The sequence below is a fragment of the Macrobrachium rosenbergii genome, chromosome 29, assembly GCF_040412425.1.
Source record: "Macrobrachium rosenbergii isolate ZJJX-2024 chromosome 29, ASM4041242v1, whole genome shotgun sequence".
NCBI lineage: Eukaryota > Metazoa > Arthropoda > Malacostraca > Decapoda > Palaemonidae > Macrobrachium > Macrobrachium rosenbergii.
This window is the reverse complement of record NC_089769.1, coordinates 20,383,626-20,408,513: the sequence shown is the minus strand read 5'-3', so window position 1 is coordinate 20,408,513 and position 24,888 is coordinate 20,383,626. Positions and strand designations below refer to the sequence as shown.

General features: G+C 38.5%; 1 protein-coding gene and 1 long non-coding RNA gene across 2 annotated transcripts in view; one reads left to right on the top strand and one right to left on the bottom strand.

The window, feature by feature from the left end:
* The first annotated feature begins 2,197 nt into the window (after positions 1-2,197).
* LOC136854651 (gamma-aminobutyric acid receptor subunit rho-1-like) overlaps positions 2,198-24,888 on the top strand; it is a 36,859-nt gene continuing 14,168 nt past the window's right edge. Inside the window, exons 1-7 of the mRNA XM_067131214.1 lie at positions 2,198-2,791; positions 13,276-13,358; positions 14,341-14,426; positions 16,130-16,200; positions 20,078-20,316; positions 20,571-20,653; positions 21,329-21,478. Of these exons, the coding sequence (XP_066987315.1) occupies positions 13,327-13,358; positions 14,341-14,426; positions 16,130-16,200; positions 20,078-20,316; positions 20,571-20,653; positions 21,329-21,478 (661 nt within the window). The 5' untranslated portion in view covers positions 2,198-2,791; positions 13,276-13,326. The remainder of the gene's footprint in view (positions 2,792-13,275; positions 13,359-14,340; positions 14,427-16,129; positions 16,201-20,077; positions 20,317-20,570; positions 20,654-21,328; positions 21,479-24,888) is intronic.
* LOC136854652 (uncharacterized) lies at positions 20,313-24,449 on the bottom strand. The gene is made up of 3 exons (XR_010857755.1): positions 23,483-24,449; positions 21,317-21,495; positions 20,313-20,704 (listed from the first exon to the last, which is right to left on the bottom strand). It is a non-coding gene; the product is annotated as an uncharacterized lncRNA (long non-coding RNA).

Genomic DNA, 24,888 nt, shown 5'->3' with positions numbered 1-24,888 from the left:
TAAAATCATCCCTCATAATGCACCGCCGAGGATTGGAAACATCAGCTTTTTGTATTGAGGACCGCCCCAGAGCCGACGGCACCCCATCCGCAGCTGAACAAACCTATGGGGAACCCTCGTGGTGCCGGGAGATTCGAGACGGATGATCGCCACTCCCCATCTCTGCAGAGGCTCCGCGACGTGGCCGGCAAGTGAGCCTTGCAGGCGCTCAACATAGACAGAGCAACCACCTTGTGCCTTTACAGCTGTCATCCGCCACCCACGTCTTCGTCAGAGTCGACGCCGTCCGTCCACCACTAACTTCTTTCATGGGGACCCTTCCGTTGCTGGAACGGAACAGCAAGTTGCGTTCCGGCTGGCACTTCCAGGCAGGGACGACTGGGTTTCCATGTGACCGGCTAAAGGCCTTCCTGTCGGAGAGTCCCGGCAGCGTCGCAGCACCCCTTCCGCCCATACGCACTCCAGCACGCCCTCACCAAGGCGCGTAAGCCCCAGGAAGGGATCAAACAGCAGCCTCACAGGCAGGAGGCCCCTCAGTTATCCTCAAAAGCCGCGGCACCCTTCAGCGTCCCACCAGGTACAGGGATTAATCAGACGCGTCCCTCGTCTTGGGGGAGTATTTGTAAAGTCACCAATTCGGCGCCAGGATAGTGTTTCGGCGGCGCCATTAATTAAGTCTCCGCTGACTTGTTTTCTTTGGTGACTTCAGGTTTTCTTCAAGCTAAATTAGTCACGCCTAAAACGTGCCAGGTCACGCATTTTTATCATTTTTACTTTATGGTATTTATACGAATGTCACACATTGTGTATATATGTTTCTTCATTCACAGGCATCAAGACTGTATCTATATTGTGTCTCTGTATGTTTGTATTGTAATTGTACTTGTTCACTGTATATTATTATTTATTGTTTCGACCTCAGGTCACAGTCAATTCCATTGGCTCTCACGGCACCGGCGTCAGTCGGCCGCAATATAATCCGCCTGGATCTGTAATAAACCAGCAGTAACCTTTACCTGCTCGTTTCTTTGACACCTTACAAGTCGACCCGATACCCACCTCTTTGATCAGCTGAGGGTTAAGGGTTGCAAAAGAAAAAAAAGTTTCTAATTTTTTACACACGCCGAGATTTCGAATTTCGGCTGTTTCCCTAATGAGTAGAGGATCATAACCACTATGTTTTATAACATACAATAAGAGTCATTCATGCTTAACATGTAGTCTTTGCATAACATGATCTCTACGAGCTGCCAAACACGCGGACGCTCGTGTTACATTAAAAGGATTAAAATCATGACGCCCAATCGGGTAAGAGAAGTCCACTTTAATTCCATAGCAACTATCGCCATCAAATAGTAAACAAACTTTCCAGGGACTGAGAGTAGCTTCACAGGTTCTCGAGGGTGCCGATCGCTATAGTACAGCACACTCTGCTGTGTGTTTATACGGCAATGAAATGAAGCGTAAGTGACAAAAGGGACGCGCATGCGGTGAATTCCAGAAAATTCACGCGTGTCAGTTTCTTCACTATATACGAATGCAGATCTAAGCGGGTTAATTTTTTTCCATAAATATTTATCAAATCAAATTTCCGAATTTTTTTATTCAAATGCTGTACTTCAACTTATATACCTATACAAGGGAACGTATTTTAAGACTCGTTATACGCAATTGGCTCTTTTTCCGTAAACCTCACATTGCCTGTCATGATTCTGACACGCGATTGATTTGCTCAGTTGCAGCAGGTTGAATATTCTCAAGTCCACATTGTACCCTCAAGCATGCACGGATGGCAATGGACGTTCAGTGCTAAATGGACATATAATAGGGAAAACCCAAATTCACGATAACATTGTTCAGAATTGGTTAACATTTGTCTGGAACAATTAATTGGTATCTAACTAGATATTTACAAACCATGATCAACGTAATAATTAACATAACTAGCCTGTGTCTAAATATGCACCATGAAAAAGACGTAAAAAGGCGGCTATGTGCCACTTTTAATTGAATGATAGAACGAGTCTGTATGCTAATTTTTTTTTACACAAATTGAGACGGATGAAGAACAGTGTACGACTGTAACAGCAACCAGCATGAACCTACAGTACACATGATGACTGTTGACATGGGAACCATTATGTATACCAAGTTACAAGCGTAACAAAGCGCAGTTCATCGCTCGATGTGGCCCAGACGTATGGTCGTGAGTCAGTTCAGTTGTGGAACTTGGTTAACGTCAACCGATTTCGGTTACCTTACGACTGTCCCTTTTCAGTATGGAACATCCCACTGAAGGCTGATTTACCTGCAAACCTGTAAGGTAATCACCTCCTAGACAGGGTTGCTTTTGTCTCGTAGTGTTCGTGGTGGATTCGGCCTCTATTACTTGCTCTGCGATAAAAGAGACCATTTATATACAATACTGGAAAAGGAAAAATTCAGACTATTACAATCCTTAATGGGTTTTGTTGAGTGAGATTTCCACAGTTGCTAAGCTGCAAGCAATTTGAAAATGCCAACATATTGTTTAGAAAAATCTAGCAGAGTGCGAGTGGTAATTTTTAAAGCACGAATTCCTCATCGGTCGCATCCATTTGAAGTTATTTCAAACAATTGTATGATGCAGCCGTCTGTGAACTTCTAATACTGGCTGACACCCTTCGCATAGTACAACAAACTCTGTAACTCACAGTAAAACGCAGAGTTCAATCAAAGATCTCTTCAACCCGGGGGCTCGCCTCAGATTCAGCAGAGAAATGAAGAAGCAGCTATTAAAAGCACTAGAAAGGTAAGAACGAGTATGTGGGTAAGAGGAAGGGCTCCGGCTAATGTTGGGAAGAAAGTAGCGCATCAACCTAATACCCAATCAGACAGGTCCCTTTGGCTTATAACTTCGCCCCACTAAATTAAAGTATTTAATAAATATATGATGACACCTCTGTAATTATCATGGTTAAAATCAGGGTACATTTATTTTAGTGGCCGTTGTAATTCCGTTTACAATAACAGTCCATTTACTATCACGTTCGATAAGATTCCGCGTTTCTTTTTTAATCATGGGTAACTAAAAGCGATGAATCAAGCATTCTATGTAAAAAGTTCCCTTAAAATTTTAAGCTCTACGATTTTCAAGAATATTACAGGCTTACCCTTTTAGAGAATTAATCCACAAACCCTTTAGACTGACGAAATGAAGGGCTCCTGTCATAGAAAATAGAAAGTAATGAGCCACCTATTTCCCTGATGGCAAAGTATATATATTTTAAAACCGAACAGAGAAACTGGTAAAACATAAAAATATATTTCATGTTCATGATAATAATAAACATACGAAAATACGATCTGCGTAGGTTTCCGATTACTGACACATTTGAATATCCACGGAACTAACTCTTCCTTGGCCAACAAATAAGCTCTCCCATAGGAATACCATCAATAAAATGAAATCATGGCCACACTCCAGTATCTTCCTCAAAATCTAATAAATTCGTGTTGGCCCAAAGCCCATTCTTCCACAAGGTTTTATTGATATCCACCTACTACCGCTCTGGAATATCCAACGATAAAATTAGTCCTGGCTCCCTGCCTGTAACTCAAAATATTATGAATGGCGTCCGTGCCAACGGTACCATTAGGCCAACTTTAGTTCAGCCAACACTCTCAAGATGGCTCTGGTTGGGCGAATTAGGAATTCATTCGATGTCACACGTAGCATTTCTATGATTAATGCATGGGCTTAGCCAAGCCGGTTGAGCGGAAAATTTGTCAGTGTGTAGGTAGTAACAGATAAACTTTCAAAGTGTATTTCTCTTTTGCGATTTTCAATAGAAATCTAAGTCATGTTCATAGAGACAAAAAAATATGGCAAATTTTTTTACTCACTCTCCTGTGGTCAGTGTGGGCATTTTATTAGAAGGCAGCGGTCTCTCGGATGACTGACAGATTTAACCCCGACAAGGATTAAAACAATACATCCCCGTAAGCTATCTGTAGCTTACAAAAAAAAAAAAATATAATAAAATAAAATAAAAGGAAAATAAAACTTAATGGCTTGGCCAAACTATTTCTGAACACACGCACATATATCTTGAGTGGGCATCATCGTCATTATTTCTGTTTGTGATTTTCATCATCTCTGCAATTAAAGGAAAAACTGACAGTAAGAAAATTGGAGACCCTTATCACGTTTTATCAATAAAAAAAACAAAATATTGAAAATAAACGAGATCCCAACGGTCTCAAGGAACACCCCTAAAAAGGGATTAAGATTTAAGGGAAATATTCAGAGGTTAACAGGCTGGTTTCTTTATCTGGTGCCACAACGACGATCTTAGAATAATTTTTTTTTATAGGAGTAGGAGTCGTTTCAAGGTCAGAGACCACAAGTCTACCCCAAAGCCAAATCAAAAGTCCTTCAAAAGAAGGCATCGTGCTTACCCCATACAAAAATGGGAAAAAAGCACGTTAAAAGAAGAAGACACGAGTCTGTCACTAGTAGAGATCGACCATATCTTATTGCCCGAACCTAACGAGCTATATACCCTTATATTAAATTTCCTGTTATTTAGAAATTCCTTGTAAAAATAATTCTGACTAACAAAACCACCATCGAAGATTGTAAAGAAACATTCACATTCTTTAAAGATGAGGATGAAATGGGAAGTTTTTCTTGCGTGTAAATCTCTGCGTAATGTTAAATATACACTTCAGCTCCTTAAGCTTTACAAATTACAAGGACTACTGTCCTCATCGACAGAGGAAATAAAAGTGTAATCCTCGTCAAGCTTAAGTTAAACGCACATTTTATAGTTTAATATGAAGCAAGTCAGATGGTTTTGATTATATCTCAATCTTCTTTCCAAATACGTCATAAGCCTAAACAGACCTTTCCTTTTCACGTCCACGATAAACTGCTATAATTTAACAACATGCTTCATGCCGAGTTTTACGCTGCACGCTTTCAACAATCACAAAATGAAGTTGGCTAAATTTGGGTTCATACACTTGATCTGTACCGGTAGCTGGATGCTTAAATGAAAGTAACAGCATCTGTTCTTCCCTCCACGGGCTACTTATCTTCTTGACGATGTCTAGGGTACATTTATCATGTAGTGTGCCTTCATTTGTTGGAACGATGAGGTATAGCATCTTTCTTCACAGTCATGTTCCTGTAAACGTTCATTTTCGCTCCACACAAATAAATAAAGAACATCCCGTCTGGTTAAGGGGCAGAACCATCGTTGTCGACGACTAGGAGACTATGTCGCTTGCTTGAATAGCAGCTCATAAGTTTTTAGGGTCTGCTGGAACTGTTGGGGCTTCGATTTCCCTCACTCGTGTTCACTGCCATTACCGACGCGTTCTCTTGTTACTATACCTCTTCACCATATTTTTTTTTTTTTTTATCTTTTATGGTCACAAACCGTCACAAATCCATGTAATACACAAGCTAAATCGTTGTGCGCTTGATACATCAAAGCTAATTTTTTTTTCTCACCGTAAAAAAAGAGAAATCAATAACCATGATTGTTATACAAAATCGCAGTCCGACACGAGTAGCAACTGTTTTGATAAAGATGTTGACTAAGAAATTGGCATTTTTTATTTCGAGACGGGCTTGAACACTCCTTTGGACAAAGCTTCTGTCATAATCATGCTGACCATTTGCTCTCTAATTGTCAGTTATACCAAACTGGCCCCGTTAATGGTAGGCTATCCACTCCCCTGACAAACAAGCTCCTTTGTCACTAGGGCTCAATAACGTCACATTTGATGTATCGTATAATTACCTTTTCGTAAATTGCCTGCTATTGCTCTTAAAATTACAGCAAATAATAAGGCAACACTCATGATATCCCAGAGATTCTTTTCAGAACGGAATTCAGGGGCATCATTTCAGATTTTTGATGGGGGCGGGGGGGAAGGCGGTTTGGCGAGCGAAGCGAGCCTAATCACCTGTTTTTTTGAGCTATTTTATGTGCTTTTTGAAGCACATAAAATAGATAGACAGATATAACTTAATGTGATGACACATTTGAATTTCGGTAGGAATAATGGAAAACCAGCTGCTGTTACTTCTTGGGGCTTGGTGGGGTGAGAGGGGAAAGATGAGGCTGGGGGGGGGGACAACTTGAGTCTTGGGGGAGGGGCAGTTGCCACCCCCAGCCCCCCCTAAATGACGTCTCTGACGGAATTCCCTAGAAACGTACGTATAGAACTTGCTGAAGAGATGCCGCTGCTTTCGCATTTTAAACATTTATTATATAGAAATGTTTACGGTGGAAAGTAATCTTTCAATTAAAAAGTGGCTAACGTCATTTCTCCTTTATTAATATACACAGTACTGCATTTAATAACTTATTCTGCACTAAATAACATTAGTCTCACTATCACGATAGCTAACTTTCCAAAATTTTATTTTCAAGAATTTAAATTCCAAAATAGCATCAGTTTCACTTAAACTCACATGCTTTAAATCTGTCACTAAGGTGGCTTGCCATTTAGTTATTTACTACTGTTAATCGTACTTTTAGAAAAGTGCAAGATTTGAATATGAAAAGTTTTTTCTTGCTTATACACAACATACAAATAATCAACAGTTAGCAACAAAGCATCGTTATTAAATTTCGTAGATTTGCAACTAGAATCTAAAATAAGAATGCTAAAAATGTGTGCTTCTCCAGATTGCACAATTTGGAAAAATATTACTGAATAGTGTGGGTATTTATGATAGTCATATTAACTTAGCTTTGCGAGTTCCTCACACTTCTTTTGGATAGGCTTATCACTACAGGTCTTTAACTTTCAAGTTTAGTCTGTCCTATTCTAAATGTCATCAGTATTGGTTTTTGCAGTAATCTAGGAAGAAATTTTCTATCTTTTAAATATGTAAATCTATTAATGTATTTACATTCTTATATATTTTCGTACTCTTGAAGAACGAGTATTTATTAATTGCAACTAACTGAAGATTTGGCCTCAGTATCTTACTGTTCACATTCAAATATCTTTTCAAACTGCGAAAACTTTACAAGGAAACATCTTTCTCATTATATATGCTACCTCAGATAGTAAAGACCGGGAATAAAAGTGTACACATCAGCCATCCTTTCCATCTTCACCCTGGTAAACAGAATGTAGTCTTACAGGATGAGACATTCCAAGGTTCCATCCCAGGGACTTCAAATTTCAAAGAATAGGCCGTGACATCATTTCTAACCAACTGAATTGCGTGCCAAATATACTACTTTTGACGATATCAAGGAATTAATTACTACTACAACTGTTTGAATACTGGTTAGCATTCTGCCCAACAGCGTTCCCATTCTTTGTACCCGATGTGCTACATTTTGTTAATTTGCATCAAATGCTGTTTCATAAGTATAGAGTATTCGAGTCCCATGACTCTGATAGTAGTTAAATATCCAAATAAAGACCATGAACATTATTTGCTCCTATAACCATTTCCTATTATATCTTTTTTATTCCTGTTCAGATCATCTGCAAACTCCTGAATTTGCATGCTTACATAATTTAGTAGTGTGTGAGGGACCATTTCTAAATTACTTTTGAAAGCCAAACTTAGAGGTACTCGGAAAAAACATATTTAACAGCATGGGTCCAAATAATTTTTATGTAAAACCTTTAACCCCTTTTAAACCAATTTGGAAATCCAAAAATGAATCAATTTGCCATAAAAAACCGGTGTCTGGCTTGTCAAATACTTCGAACCACCTTAGGTTTCATGGGCAAAGTTACCACCCAACGCAAACAGGTTATGCATGTCCTTTCCCACATTCTTTCAATCAGTGGTGATGTTTCTTTTTAACAATAATGTTCGCCCTATGCCTCGATAACTTAATTTTATTTGCTGTAATCCTGGCTTGTGGTTCAAAACCTACACTGAGAAGGATTATTGGTCTCCAATTTTCAACAAGTTCTAAGTATTTTTCTTTATATATATATATATATATGTATATGTATGTGTGTGTATATATATATATAGATACTGAAGATAATATAATCCTCACCTATAGCAAAGTTATATATATTAAGAACTATATATATTATATATTATATATATTTCTTGTAAAATTATAAATATTATCATTCAGTATATATATATATATATAATTAATTTTTATATATATATACATCCAGCAATTGATTTTGTTATGTATTTTTTAAAGTTAAACTTTGGACACTGAAGATAACTCTTCATCACGAGAATCATTAATGTTTTGAGCAATTTTGACCTGTTTAAGAACTGTGTTAATGACAGCCAAAATTTCTAGTAAAATTCAAAACCAATCATTCAGTATTGTGACTGAATGTCTGATGAATTTTTATTTAACATACATACAGCGATTGATTTTGTTATCTATCAAAGTAAACTTTATCATGCAGCCTCGCATTGTACGTATAAGGATAAAGGCAGTTATTATTTCAGTGTTTGTGAGACCTCAAAATTTTGTTACTGCTGACTCTCACTATATCCTTATTTATATTTTTCTCTCTACCCAGTAAATACTCCACCACCTATTCAGACAATCTTTCAGGTTTGTTCTGAATTTTAAATCCTTCACTAAGTTTATATGGTGTTTCATTTATCAAGTCTTTGAATATTTATATTTATTTATAATCATTGGTACCAAGTCAAGTCAGAGGTAGAGTAATTACAGCCTTTCCAGTAGCTTGTTAATCAATATTCCAAGTGTAATTCTATTTTAGATAGTGATATGCAGAATATTTGGCACGCTACTCTGGCACATCCCACAACTCTAACATATATCTTCAAATTTGTTTTTCGTGCCAAGTAGGTGACTCTTTAACAAATTCCGATTTTTATCATCTTTATAATCTCAAATTTTCATTCTGTGTCCGAAATCCTTTCCCGTTTTATTTAAAATACGAAATGCCAAGAGGCTCTGTTTTACGAATACATTAAAAAAATTTTTTTACATTATCGAAGTGCCAATAGCATACTGCAGTAAATGGTCAGTTGTTGAAGCACCATCTCGAAATAGAAAACTATCAAGATCTGCACGTTCTAACGAGTTTCATGTCTCAAGTAAAACAAATTATTCTCCATGGAATCGACTTTTCTTTCTTTCTTTCTGTTCCCGCAGGAGCCTAGTGATTTCTGCATCCAATTACAACCTAAATACTAGAGCACGTTCTAATACGAATGCGACCCTTCAAATCATTGCAAGGATAATAAATTCCTCCTAAGTAGTAGTTAGATATTTCATAACTTTAACACTTTTTCCTTTAATTTCCTGCACCATCAGTATATCGACTGTATGATACCCATTAAAGACCCAAGATTTATTTGGTTATTTTTACTTTGTTAGCATTTGAAGCAACTATAGCTCGAGTTATGATTTTAATCATAAGCACGCCAAGTCGATTATCCAACACAAACATGTGCAAGGTATAACCGAACGGGACCAGTAATATTATGTGTAATACGTTGTCTCAACTTGTGTCTAGCATATAAATGGAGTTTTCTAAAACAAGGTAAACCCTTCAGTTTGGCTCTCTCAGTCCTGATGTGGGCGAAGTCCTGGGATTTCTGGCGGAAAACTTTGACCTTTCAGGGTTTTCTTGCTACATATTGATTATCCCCTCCTTAGATGTTTTGTTTATTAGCAACCCAACAAAGTGAAATTTTCTATTTGTTTTCTACTCAGACCATCCTCAACTATAAAAATGACTATTTTCCTTTATATATCTAAGGGCTCTAAGAATATGTAACCCTGAGAACATAAAAGATCAGTTTACCTAAATAGAAGAGAGTGCCACTAATCTATGCTATCCTAAATAATTTTTAATTGCATGAATAAAGACATGAAAATCTTTTGGGACGCCCACTCAGAGAAAAATGGATTAAATAAACAACATACTTTGCCCACCTTTTCATGAATGTAATTAAGGTGTCCTCCCATTGTTGGGAAAACTAAATATAAGGGTAATTTTAAATATAACTCTACGTTAAAAATTATATTAATAAAAAATAGCCCTATGAACGATAATAATATAAGATGCATTATCCAAGGTCAGAGTGTAATTTATTTTACTTGGGCTAAATATCTAAAGGTATGTGTATAAGAACAAACCGCATAAAAACGCACTCTAAAAAAGGGAACAGATAAAGCTCTGGTCGTCCGCTGGCTTAACTATGGTCATCGTATTAAGTGGCCAAAGGCTGACGTAGTAATTCAAGTTAATGACTTTACCCAAAGAAATATCCTGGAAACAATGGTGCACACCTGTACAAGATTTGAATATTAGCTCACAGGTAGCATTCTGTATAAATATGACGTCTCCTTTTTTTTTTTTTTATTTCACCGAGTCTGACGATGTCAATTAGATGCAAGTACTAGCTCCAATCTAAGCGTATGAATGTATATATACTTTTAACTTGGATAATTTTACAAGGCCATTAAAGCTGTTTGAAGTGGTCTCAGGGGCGTAAAAATAGCGACTTATCCCTGACGTTAACAAAACTGATATTCAGTGAAAATATAAACAGAGTTACCAGTGTCCAGCTGGGATATGAGTCACTACGAATAGCGTAACATGAAAATATGATAAAAAAAAATTAGTGTTTTCTGTGAGTGAGTGAGAATGGAGGTGTCCTAAAACAAAACCTGGGAAAGGGCTGAAAAGAAAGTAGAACGGCGTCACTTTTACAAACATTCTTCTTCGTATAAGGTGACATTTTGAATGGCCGAAAATTTCAAAGTTTAGGTGCTAAACGATGGACCCAGAAAATTATTCAAACATTTAGTGAAAAGTCTGCTAAACTATGAGCTGGATATTTTCCTGTTTGTATATGAGGTTTAATTGTTTTAATGCAAATTCATAAAATATACTGCAGAGGAATAATGTGCAAAACCAGCAATCATTTTAATTATTCTCTCTCTCTCTCTCTCTCTCTCTCTCTCTCTCTCTCTCTCTCTCTCTCTCTACCTACTTGTCTTTAAAAATCAGCTAAATTATGATCACCTCCAAATTTGATTTTATAATGATCACTGGTAACTACATAAACAACTTCAAAATTCTGCCACTGATCTTGCTGCTAATAAAAAAGTGGGACGAGTGGGGCTGAGTTTTCTTTAGTTCAGCCAAGCTGCTTACTGACCAGAATATGAGCACTAGTGAAAGCAGTAAAAAAGAGAGGCAGCACGACTAATTAAATATCTTTTTTAGCTAGGGGTTATAAACCATACAGTCAATATTGCATGGGGTTTCCTTCTACCATCAAGTTACAATGAGGGTTGAAACAGTGCTAACAAACTTCTGAAGAAACATAACGTTGATGGCGTTTACCGGCTTTAAACACTCACACACACACACACACATATATGTGTGTGTGAATAAGACACAAGGAGAAAACGGAATATGTAAGAATCACAGAGGCATAAATCTAATCTGTATAACAGGAAAGGTGACTGAGCAACTCAGACAAATGACGGAGGCGCTGATACGGGAAGACCAGGGTTGGTTTGGACAAGGGATAGGTCCTGATTCGGATGTTTTTAGGAAAAGTCATGGCAGAGTCGGTAGAGAAGCAATGCAGGAAGAATGGAGAACGCATGGTACAGAAAATAAATTGCTAAGAGCAACTGTCAAGAAGGAAGTGCAGCACGTGTCAGGATATGTAGATGGAAGAGTGGCTCGTCTGGTGCAAATGCAAGTCTGATAGAGGGTGTCCTGTCCTCATGGTTGGTTAATGTCTTCATGGATGAGGTGATGAGAAAATTTAGAGAAAGGACCGTAGAAACAGATGAGAAACAGATGAAGGTTGTGAGGTTTCAAAATGGATCATAAATGGAGTGTGGAACAGCTGACTCTTGCCAATGATACCATACTGCTTTTGGGCGGAGCAAAGACACACTATAGGAACTAATGAATGATTTTAAGTGTTTGCAGGAGGAGAAGGTTGAGAATAAATAGGAGCATGGTTATGAGGGCAAATGGTAACCAGGAAAATGGCTCACTGAATATTAATGTAGACGATGGAAGGGAGAAAGCCGTATAGGTACCTGATAGTAGCTATAATGGATGATGGTAAATGAAATAAAATGAGCCGCAAATAGGCACTGCTAGAAATATGCTAGAAAATCTAGAATTATGCCAGACCAGACTTGCTCAAATGATGCCAGGGTGTCCCCCCACCCCCGCCCCGAACAGTGTCACCCGGGGAGGACCGCTCTCCCCTCTTAGTTACGGCTCTAGGAGGAAGGAAGATATGAGGACCTTGAAAGTGATGGACAGAGCGCAACCTCATTACCTTCTTGGTTCTTCTGCAAAGAATGTATGCACACTGAGAATGTTTACGAATGTATGACTACCATTCCGCACCAGGAGCAAACGCAATGTAGGTTAAATCAATAGCACGCAGCACGGTGTCCGGAAGCAGGGAGGGGGACCAGTAGTAGTTATGGAAGGTGGGTGGTCGTCTAGTCTCAAGATTCTTAATTAAGTTAAGAAATATCATTGTCAGTAACAATTGCTAGCATATAAAAACAATTAAACTTATTTTAATAATAGTTTAGGGTGGTGTATCTAGTATCATCACTACGTAAGTGCGTCTTTTCAAATCCATTATCAGAGAAGGGAAGCGCGTCATGAACGTCAGAGTTATTAGGTAAATCGGGTCTCCATGAATCATTCTTACGCAATATGAGCAGATGAATATTCACTTGCCGTGAAAGCAACAAATACGTAAAATACCCATCGATGGTTGTTTCACTAAAGATTTTTACAAAGATATTACAGTAAAATATTTCACTTCCCCAAGGTGATAGCATTAAACGGAGGCTGACTCAGAAAGAGCTGTATGCTGTACTTTTCTCTTAAAAATAAGAAGCTCAGACCACTTAGACATTTTCTAGTACCAAAAGACTTAAAATTTAAAACACTAACTTCTTTCAGCATGAATTTCCACTGAATTAAATGATTAAATCTAAAGTGCAAGATGCCATCAGCAGTAAATGTCTTTCAAGATTCGGAACTCGCATGCTGTTTCAGTTTTCTCCCACCTCTTGTGTCCCTCCATCTTACTTTGGGAAGTCTGCAGCTTCCTCCGGGCTGAAGTCCCATTTTTCTCCTTCAGGCCTTGGCTAGACAATTACACCAGGCTGGAATACCACTGGCCTTTGCATTCGGTGAAACTGAATGTTAGGAGTCTTTTGTTGACACAATTGAGGAAAATCACTCGGATTTATGAGCTGGTATTTTATTCAGTGCAATTGTATGTTACAGGTTCTAGGTCCGGTCTTTCAAATGGTCTACGAGGAGCGGTAAGCCGTGAAAATGTTGATTCCTCGGATTCTCACATCTTTCTTGTAAGTATTCCACCGAATTTGGCTTAAATCTCTTTAGTAATAATTTTCTCAACGATTTCTTTGCAAGATAAACATGAGGATAACCAAAATGCCTGCAAGAAGTGAAATATACATCCAATCTATTTTATCCTTTAATAATAAATCATGCGTAGTATTAAGCAGACACTTCGATCATAGTCATTGTTGTTCCTAAAGTCCCAGTGAATTCTAAAGGGGGGTGGGGGGAATGATTTCGTCCATTGGACCTAATTATGAGATTGCTGAATCTGAGTTCTATTGGCTAGGAAGCTTCTACAGAAACAACAGGGTAAAGAAGATAGGGGGTAAGATGGAATTAATATAATTAATAACAGATATATATTTAAATACTGAAATACACGGATGAATAAATACCGTGAAAAATACACAAGCAAACGAAAGGAAAGTAGGTCTTAAAATCGTACTCATGGTGTGAAAGGCTAAGGTAAAGAGGCAGCAAGCGCGCGCGCACACACACACACACGGGGTTGTAAATAAATTACAAAGTAGTGATCACTTGCGGGTAACTCAGTGAATGGAACAATGTGCCATTAAAATCGACACATATTCCACTTACCTAAAACATGTATGAAACGTTGTGGGACGGGGAAAGGGTGGGAATACTGAGAAGCTCAGTGTTATTGAAATGACGACTGAACTGCCCTGCTGCAAATGGCTCAAAATCAATAATAATGTTTAAGTCCTGGAAATGTAGTTTATAGCAAATGACTGAGTCGTTACTAAAGCAATAGCCGATAGAGTTAATGGAGCAATAATAGAAGGTAATTACTCTGACCGAAAAGTGGATTATTTTTATGTTAATGATCAAATCCATCTAATTAAGCATTATTTAGGTTTTCTTGGGCATGAGAGAGAGAGAGAGAGAGAGAGAGAGAGAGAGAGAGAGAGAGAGAGAGAGAGAGAGAGAGAGAGAGAATATTACAAAATTCATCATATTTTTCAGGTGTTTTACCTGCTCATGGGCTAAGCTCGACATAGCGGATTTGCTACCACCAGACTACGACATCACTAAAGAACCCATTCGTGAAGGTAAACTTATGAAATTTTGTGGTTTAACTATTAATGGTTGCCAGGTTACATTCTCTAGAATAAAAAAACTTATGAAATGTTAATGTTAAGAGGGAAATAAATAAAGGAATGAAACGGGAAATGAAATGAGTTCTTACAAGAAAACAATCAACTTGAATTGAGAACTGGAAACATCAAAGTGAGAAGGACAAATAACCTGTTAAATGTGAATCCAGACATTAATTTACCATAAGGAAAAAGGTGACGAAAGGAATGAGAAAATATTGAAATCCTTTAAAAAATAACACTTAAAGTATTGAGCACAAAGTTCAGAGAGCTGAAATGAACGTATAAACCGAGTTCTGTCAAAATGCTGGAGCAAACATTATTATTAAAGGACACTGCTTGGCATAAAACTCAAGTGGGTCAATTATACTCAAGACCTTCATGCCACTTGGCCATTTGGCGAGTATCTAGCCATATGCACGATAACCGGTTCAGAGTGGAAACGAACAGGCGCAACCTGGAACAGTGCACGCAAGAACTTGGCTTGTTCTTGCAAACATTACGCTTTCTAAGAAAGTCGTCAGGCAGTGAGCCAGATCTTTTTAGACATCTGTGAACTGGGGTGCCTGGAAAAAATGTGAAAGCCTTCTAAAGACCTTGCTTTCGAAAAGCGATTCGAATTTATTGTTAATCAGTATAACAAAATTCATGACTTACTCTATATACCAAGCGCTTGCATACATACGTATTGCAGTACTACAGGGCTGTTTACTCGAACCCTGTTTACGTCAGGTTATGCCAACTCATCACCAACCAATTTCGTGACGATGCTCGTGGTCCTGTCTTATCCCTCCTACCGTTCTATCAAGTTTGGGACGCCAGATAACTTATAACCAGTCAATCACCATCTACTGTAGTTACCAAGTGATGACAGTTGACTTAGCATGATAATTATGACATTTTCCGTACCATGAGAGAAAATTTCAGCCAGGATTAAGCACTTTATAAAAGCACAAACAATTTATAATGGAAAAATCACGAACGTCACAAAGTATTTGGCATTATTCTATCTTGAGTAAACAAATTTTGGCAGATAAATTTATATAGAAATGACCTATTTCCTCTCTGCTCTTCTTTCTGTCTCCCTTTCTTTCCCGAGGCGATTTTTTCCCACGCTTTCGCTTTATTTTGGACCCTTTCTGTATTTTCTATTCATGAAATCAAAGATTATAGGCATAATCTTTTGAGTTTTCTAATTCAAGTGTGGACAGCATCTGACAAGTTGTATACACTTTAGATATTTTCCACGAGCTGAAACCTATTAAACGTTTGAAAGCTAAAACAAATTATCACTGACAAGGCACTATTCGAATATGAATCATTGCAATTATATGATTATATATCTGTTCTAAGAAAACATGCCAGTAATCATCACTTCATCTGTTTTAATAAAAACAGATGACCGCCTATCACATTCAGTAGAGTGGAACTTAACCAAAATTTCACGAAGACGAAAAAAAAAACGAATTGTTCTAATCTGGGTAACTGTGTAATTGCTATTTCTGTATCGTAATAACAACCTTTTACCATTCTGCAACTTCATGTTACTGTGTAAAACAGTGGTGACATCTTGAGTAAGATATTGGTGATATATTGAACTAACTGTTTTCCAGTATTCCAGTTTATCTCTCATCGACAGAACTTTATTCCAATTACAGATGGAAAACCAATTACAGTTGGAGTCAGCTACAGCATAAAGGGGATCTTCGACGTCAATTTTAGAGATATGGTAAGTTAAATTTGCTCGTATTGGTAATGAGACTTTAATGGTTGTACTGTTATTGTAATCACGGGGATGAAAAAGCTTACCACACTGTTTTGCAGGACTTTGTAGTTTTCTGTGACCTAAAAATGTCTGCTAGTCGTCATTAAAGACATTCTCTCCTGAGTAAATCCGATATAATGTGCAATCGAAAGTGTAAGTGGATGGCTAATTTCATTTTTATTAAGCATGAGTGTTATAGAAGACAACATTGAAAGATTAATAAAAGGGGCTTTACACTGTGGGACAATCAAAGAGGTTTGGAAGAGAAGAGAAAGCTGACATTTATAACTACCAACATTTGTGTGTGCTGCAAACGGTGCGTCGGTCCCAAAATCAGTACCACCCCCTTGTGCATAGACCATAAAAATGATCTTTCGCAAGAAATGTCGTTTACAAAAATGAACAAATATTCAAAAAGAAAATGTATAAAAAACAGATGATTGACGTCACAGATAAAATGAGGATAACCTAAATGAGAGATAAATACCATGACAGTAAGTGATATTGTCAGTCGAGCTTGCGCGGGCACCAGAAGAGCTGTAAGACCCACACTAATTTGGAAGAGAACTATGAGATGGGAGACTGGACGTCCAATGATTGCTCTCATAATTACTGTAGTGAGATTTCAAAATGTGGAATCACATGCTTCTTGTATAGTGGGGTGGATAACCAAAAAATCGTGCACTTTGGGGTACAACCGTAAAACTTTGCATAAGTTTACTTTATCCCTCAATGAACATTTCTGTATATGGATCCCAATTAGCAGTGCCTCCTGATGGCTACTACAGGTGTCATTTTATCACTCGTTTACCCATATTTTCAAGCACACTGCACTTCTGGACTGCCTTTCAGCACTCAAAATACATTCTGACCTGTCAAGTGATGGATTTTCGTGTCCTCTCAAGTGATCAGAAATAGGTCCAATATATCTCAGGGCAGTCATTTTCAAAATGGCCGTCAGAGGATCAAATTAATCTAGAAAGCATTCTAAAAATGACAGAGCCATGATCTTAGCTTCTAAACATACGTTTTTGGTTATGAGAAATACTCTGAACCTAAAATAGTTTGCCTGTGGTAATTCAAAATCGTTGCCAAACTTTCCAGACATTTAGTGGCAACTTTGTTCTTGGTCGCCAAATTGTACATATTTTGCTGCAGCTTTGCTTTCGGTAGATAAATTATCATAAACATCAGGGTCAAACATTAATGCCTGCCAGACTGCCCAAGGCAGGCAAAAGGTCCTCAAGGGCAAGTATAACATGTCAACCACCTGCTAAACAGGGCAAATAGCTTTCATACAGACATATATAAACTGACACAATATCCATTGTTGCAACTTTCAAGCACTGTGATGATAGTTAAATAAAATAGCTAGTCCTGAAAAGATTACACTGTGTGGGGCAATTGGCAAAGGATAAAAGTGACTTTAGGGGGTGAAATGAGATCAGGGAACAAGGCTGATTTTTCATCTGTGCTTGAGGCACAAGTGGAACCCCCAGCATCAGCCCCAGATGTGAGTGCATTGGTGATTGATGGACCTGTGATAGTTCAGATTCTATCACCAAAAACCTCCAAAACCTTCCAAGACTACACTGACAACATGTTTGTGCCACATATACTAAACCATCTGGAACATGTGAATCGACTGGATATAGTGTGGGATACCTATGCACCTGGCAGCTTGAAGGTTGCCACCAGAGAAAGAAAAGGAAAAGGTTTACGTAGAAGGATCACTCTGAACTCTCCTGTGCCAAGCAACTGGCAAAGCTTCCTTAGAGATGATGAGAACAAAACTGAGCTATTCTATCTGCTTGCAGAACAGGTCACTTTCCTATCAGTAGAAGGTAAGGAGATCAACAGCACATTTGACAAGAAAAGTGCTGACAACAACAGCTACTGTTAAGAACCTGATTGAACTCTGCTCCCATGAAGAAGCAGACTCGCGGTTAGTGCTGCAAGTGTCTGATGCAGCCAGCAAAGGGCATCAAAGAATAACTGTCAGAACTGCTGACACATGTTGTCATCACTGTGTCCAGTTTGCACAAAATACCTTACCCGGTGTCAGAAGTATGGGTACCCTTTGGGGTCGGAAGCATCACAGATACGTTGCAGCACATGAAATAGCTGGTGCTTTGGGTCCCTCAAAAGCAAACTCATTGGCAGTCTTCCACGCCCTTACCGGCTATGATATTACCTCATTCTTTGCTGGTAAGAGCAAATCAAGTGCCTGTGACACATGGAATGTATTTGATGGAGTAACAGATGCATTTCTGATGTTAGCAGAAGCTCCAGCAGAGATTCCAGACAACATAAAGAGCCTCCTGGAACAGTTTGTGACACTCTGGTACGACAGAATGGGAAGGCCATCCAAAGTCAATGAAGTCTGACAGCATCTGTTTGCAAGGAAGTCCCGGGCTTTGGAGCATATTTCCCCAACACAAGCAGCACTCAAGCAACACACATTGCAAGCAGCATACCAAGGAGGCCATGTGTGGGGACAGTTGTTTCAAAAGGATCCTGAATTACCAGATCCCGCAGATTGGGGATGAGAGAAGCAAGATAGACCATCCAGGGTACCAAAGTGGATAGCCCTTCCTCAAGCTCAAGAAAGCTGCTAAGAACTTATACATTATAAGTGCAAGAAAGCGCGTGTACCTACCTGCAAATGCTACGCAATGACTTGAAGTGCACAGCTCTCTGTATCTGTGAAAGACAATGTTTTCAGAAGCTACTCATTTTGTCTCAATTGTAGTTGTAATGATTGTGCATATATATTTTGAATTTTTGTAAACTGGAAGCTCATTATGGATGTCGTAGGATATATGCTAAACCGTAGACTATAAAATAGTCCACCTTCAAGTTGTTCATTTGTAATAAGTATCTCTGACTGGTTATTTAAGGTATATGTTGCAAGTAGCAAAGTGAGCTCAAGTATCGCCTCTTATGTTGCGTTAAAGAGATATGTCAGATGTTTCACAAAAATGAATAAATATCCTAATTCAAATATGCATTCTTATACAAAAATTTATCTACTTTAATACTCTCACTATTTACTAGTGCATTTGCAGGTATGCTGAAGTATAATCATGAGGTTTGATTTGAAAATTTGCAATAATAGAATGTTACTAAAAGTATTACCAAAGGAGTAAACGATTATGTCAGCTATTTTGAAAATGGCAGACATTATTTAACTTATGTAAATAATAAATATATTGAAATTTTGTAGAAACTTCGGAAAGACACACATTTTATACATATGAGAGGAAGTATTGGAGTCAAAAGTTAGTCTAATGTGGCTGAATAATAAAAAAATGGGGTAATAATCGGTCCTTAGATCGCAAGCCCCATGCTGGCCATCGGGGTCAGGGCTGACTGGGGTTCATGTTCAGTGGGGGGGTAAAGTAAACAAGTGCAAAGTTTTAGGTTTCTACCCCAAAGTGCATGATCGGGTCCAAAATCTGGGGTTAACCACCCCACTAGTATTGACGAACAAGAGTAGTCCATCAGGCAGAAACTGTTGTAAAATGAAAATGGCTGTCCTGTTTCGCCCATGTAGGTTTCCTATCTTAAAGTGACTCTACATTATAATGTTGTGTACATACAATATTACTAAGGGTTCCTGCCACAAAAACTTCCTTTATTTGGAAGCCCTGGCAGTCAACAATGTTGTCAAACTTCTCACTAATAAATATGGCGTTAATCTCTTTCTCTCTCCCCTTCATGAATGATTAATTTTCATGATAGTGTTATTCTCTCTCTCTCTCTCTTTTATTTCTTATATTATAGTGCTAATCAAAATGAATTATGTTGATCATTGCGTTAATCCTTCTTTTTATTACAGACAGTATTATTAGCGATGTACTTCAAAATGCGATGGGTTGAACCGCGCCTGAATCTCCCAGAGAACTTGACCCTTCTCAGCCCCAGAGCTGCGGTACCTGTGCATTCCTCAATCCTGAAGAAACTCTGGCTCCCTGACCTCTACATTCACGAGGCGGTGGACATCAGCTCCTTCTACATGGTTAAGGATATCGAAGGGGTCAGAATCAGCAAGGATTACACGATAGTATTTTCGTCCATGTTAGTGACCTTTCGTCTCGTTGGTTTTGCAATTCAGTATAGCAGAATATATGTTAGAAATAATTTTGTTTGCTTTATCCAAGGTGGTTCCTGCTTTGTCTATACGTGTGAACGGGAGGTGTCACTTCTCTCTTGAAATGTCTGCTTCTTTTGTCTTTGCAAGTTAGGCATTTTCAAAATGCATTTTCATGACGATATAAAGGTCAAATTTCCGAGAAAAGCTTTTTTTTTCAACTAAAATTAGTATCTTTCAGATTTAAGACTCGTTTGGCTTGCCCGATGAATTTTGCCAAGTATCCTTTTGACAAGCAAACCTGCTCCATGACTGTCTCCTCATGTAAGTTTTTTCCATCTCTCTCTTTTTCTTTCTCTCTGTATGTCTTTTTCTCTGAAACAGACCATAGATTATTTTATAATATTTATTTAACACAAAGAAAGGCATTGATGTTTATCATCATAATTCTTATTTACACTGCACATTTAACCGACTGATTGTTACGAGAAATTTAATCTATTTTACGGATTCTTCTGCAACCCTTCTTTTCTACGGCAGTAAGTTTTCTGCATACCGGGCTGGTTTCCCGATGTGTGTGTGTGAGGCTAAGCTCCTGCGAAGGCTTGTAGAATTCTAATAATACCGCTAATGAAACTATGCATTCAGAACACCTCGGGGAGAAAGATCTTGCCTTAAGAATGTTGTGTCTCCGTTTTAAATGATTAAGGATGAATTTTTTTCTTTAAACCAAGCCTCGGGGTTTTTCTGGTAACCTTTTACTTCTCAGTAAAGTGAAAAACCCGGAATCAGATTCGAAGCATTACAAAAATCATTCGTCTAAAGATCACAGTTTCTTGTTTTCAGTGAAACCAACCTTTTTTCGTAAGGCAGCCTCAAAGTAAATTAGCATGTTCAAAATGATAGTTATCCTAGTTTTTATAATGGCTGACCTTAGTTATTAAGTCAATGTTAATATAATCAGCTCCTTTAAAAGAGATATCAAACCTTTTTTCGCAGACAATTTCGGCGAAGACGATTTAAGACTGGAATGGATGAGTGTCGGTGCCAGCGTCGAGAGTGAAGTGAAAAGGCAAGTCCCCAACTACAACTTCCATATAACGACCACAAATATCGTGTCTCAGCCCTTCTGTGTCAACTGCACATCTAGTAAGTCTCTTGAAAAGCTGCAGGAGCAAAAAACCAGGTCAAAACAGCCCGTTGAGCTTCGAGTTTGTTTTCCTTTGACAGCATTTCATGTTAGTTCAGCCACTGTACAGTTTAGGTCAAAAATTCCTTTTCCAGACATGTTGGCCCTACTCTTGGCTTATGGCCTACCCAAGAGCAAGAGCCCGTGCTGGAATAATGCCAGCCTAAACCAGAACAATAACGTACTCTTACACGGTGGACACGAGTCCATCGTTAACTGTAAAACTACCTCTGTGGTTGTTGAAAGTTTCACTTTCAGTAAATCAGTGCAAAAGGAGTTCATGTTGAAGTGAACTGCTTTTAATTTATAATTTTTAATAATATATCGCCCTCCTGATTCCCTGTTCTGAAACACTATCCCTCAAAAAATCTATTCTGTAACAAAACATTTTCATCTGCTTTACCTGGATCAACGAACGTGGTAAATAATAAGCTGGTCAATCGAATTTATATTTACCAGTATTGTTGAAGTTCTTCGGATATAAAGGCAAGTTTTTGTGTTTGAGCACATGCGATACGTGGTAGTCTTCACCCTTAAGCATGAACGACCTTAACATACATAAATACACACAACTGGGATTTATAAAAGCAACAAATATTGTTCCTACACAAATACCCCAATATAAAGAAATTAGAATAAAACTGAGATTTTGTCGACAATATAATTTATTATGTAATGTGCTTTAAGTAACAAACATTGAATTATGACAACGATAGAAATTTCAGATAGTTTTTCATAAATCTCTCTCTCTCTCTCTCTCTCTCTCTCTCTCTCTCTCTCTCTCTCTCTCTCTCTCTCTCTCTCTCTCTCATATCGTGAACATTATCAATACATTATACATTTTCAATACATTATGCATCTCAGTAAATGACTTCAAGTTTTTCCCCTTACTTTAAAAGTTGATATTTAAGTCAATCAGTTGAAAACCATGAAGGTTATGGAGAGATGGTAGAGCAACCGGGTGAGCAGCAAATCAACAACAATGCTGAAGGGAAGGTAACATTTACTTCCAAAACCAAATAACACCTGCCTACAGAGAGGATGAACGCTTTGTAAAAGATATCGGAACCACCGACATCTGTCTTGCTGGCATGACACTCGAATTTCAAAGGATTAACCTAATATATAAACACAAATGGCAAAATGAGAAATGCGTGCATCACCAAACTTCATATATTTGGGACATTTCAGCCGCTCAGCGATTAAGAAATGAAAAGTGGGAGTTGAAGTGATAGACAGCAGGGCACAGAGTTACAGAAAATAAAGGAAATGAGGTATAAATGTCTTTAGGTGGAACTGGGAGAAAACCCCAAAGTTACACTGAGAAGTAACAGCCAGAGGCGCTGCACAGCATGCCTGAAAAAAAGAATGAAGGTAAATTAAAGGCTGAAGAGTGGGTGCAGCAAACGACCGAAGAGACGCTGGAAACGCCCTTCAGTAATACCTACAGGGCACCACATTAGGTGAACTGACAGTACTACCTCCTCACAGGGTCCTCTGTCGAGGGACTGACTTGTCACTTTTAGGACAGTGCCAAACTGTTCAAATTACTGAAACTCTGACCCTTGGACCCTCGCCAAGGACCACGAGAGAGAGAGAGAGAGAGAGAGAGAGAGAGAGAGAGAGAGAGAGAGAGAGAGAGAGAGAGAGAATCTTTATTCCAGCCCGACCAACATCCCCTACAAAAGTTGTGGCTCCCACTAAGCCTCCTTCCTGTCTTCTGACTGGCAATATCTCGTATTTCTTTTCAAAGTATTTAAATAAATACCCGCCGTTCTACATTTTGTATTTATTCTACGACGAGGATAAAACCGTGCAGGTTCAGGAACGTCTCGCCTAATAAGCTACTTTAAAACAGAACTGCGTTGTCCTAACAGATTGGACCTTAACACTACATAATCACCAGCCACCAAAAGCGCTTGGAAATTTGATTAATAAAAGTAATTTCAATAAATCGGACTTACCTCGAATACTTCAAATTACATCTCTCCACATCTTTTATCCTCTTTTGTACAGAAGAAGCGCGGTTCCTGAGAGGGCTAAGTGGATTATTATTCCAGGCATCCAATATGGTTTGAGAATGGAACCGAAGTCTATCCTCCAATTGCTTTTCAGTGATGTGCGACACATTTTCTATCTGGTTAATGTAAGTAATTGCTTGGCCATTTATTATCAGAAGTATTGTACCAGAAAATTTGCAAACCAGTTTTTCACAACTATAGCCTGATGAGAAGCAAAAAGGTTTTCATTTGGCGCCACAAACTACACAAATCTGTTTAATGTCAAATTATCATGCAACAGTTAACTTGACAAGCACCCTGACTCTAACACAACCCCACACCGTCAGTCAACGCGCTTAAGGGGACCATAAACGCACTGCGGTTCCACGGTCGCTACCCTAGCGGCGATAAACTCACTTACCCTATCTTGAGACCTTGATTACAGGCAACAGTAACGATGGCTTCACCTGGCCTCAGCACATCTTGCTATTTGTCCGTATACCAAAATAGATTTTTCTTGGCAGATCCGACTCAGCTGCACTTTTGTGTAAGGTACCCAGGATCATGAACCCTTCGGTTCATAGTCAGAACTGTTACTTTTTCTTCAATTTTGTAGCTGCAGCACGATGATTCTTCTTTCGTTCACGTTCAAAACACTCCACACGCGTTCAAAGGTCTTCCTGGGGCGTCCAGACTCCAGGCTTTGGTTTTGCCCTGGGCCACTCAGCACCACCTCCCCCACCCTTCCTTAAACTTTGTTATCCAGCGTCGCACAGAATGAATAGTTGTGCAGAGTTGATCGGCTATTTACTTTATTTGAAGGCCAGCTTCACGTTATGCAAATATTTGAACAATCAAATTAGGAGAAAAATACCTCGCTGATCACACTTATTAAACCACACACAATCAAATAGTGGTGAACAGCACAAGAGTTAACGGACGGGCGTAGAAAAAAAAATGCAAAGTGAAAATTCGAACTGTCAAAGGTAAACACCATTCACTTATCCAACAACTAGTTGGGCTAGTAAGTAGTATGACAATAGTTTCTTTAGCACTCATACAACGCCATTCTTTTTTCGATGTAATAGCAGTCCGCCTGAGTACAGGATGACTATTTTTTTACTTGTAACACACACACATATATACATATTATGTGTGTGCGTGCGTATATGCTATATATATATGTGATCTAAGATCACAATGGATGCAACGTGCCTCTCAAATTTACCTATTTCTTTGGGATATTATTTTCAGTGAAAGCCTTGAACACTAAAAATGTGAAGCGAATAAAGAGATTCCCCGTCCGAATGGGATTTGAACTTGCTCCGGCTTAGTACTGAAGGCGTCGCAAACTTTCTGTACCTCGGTAA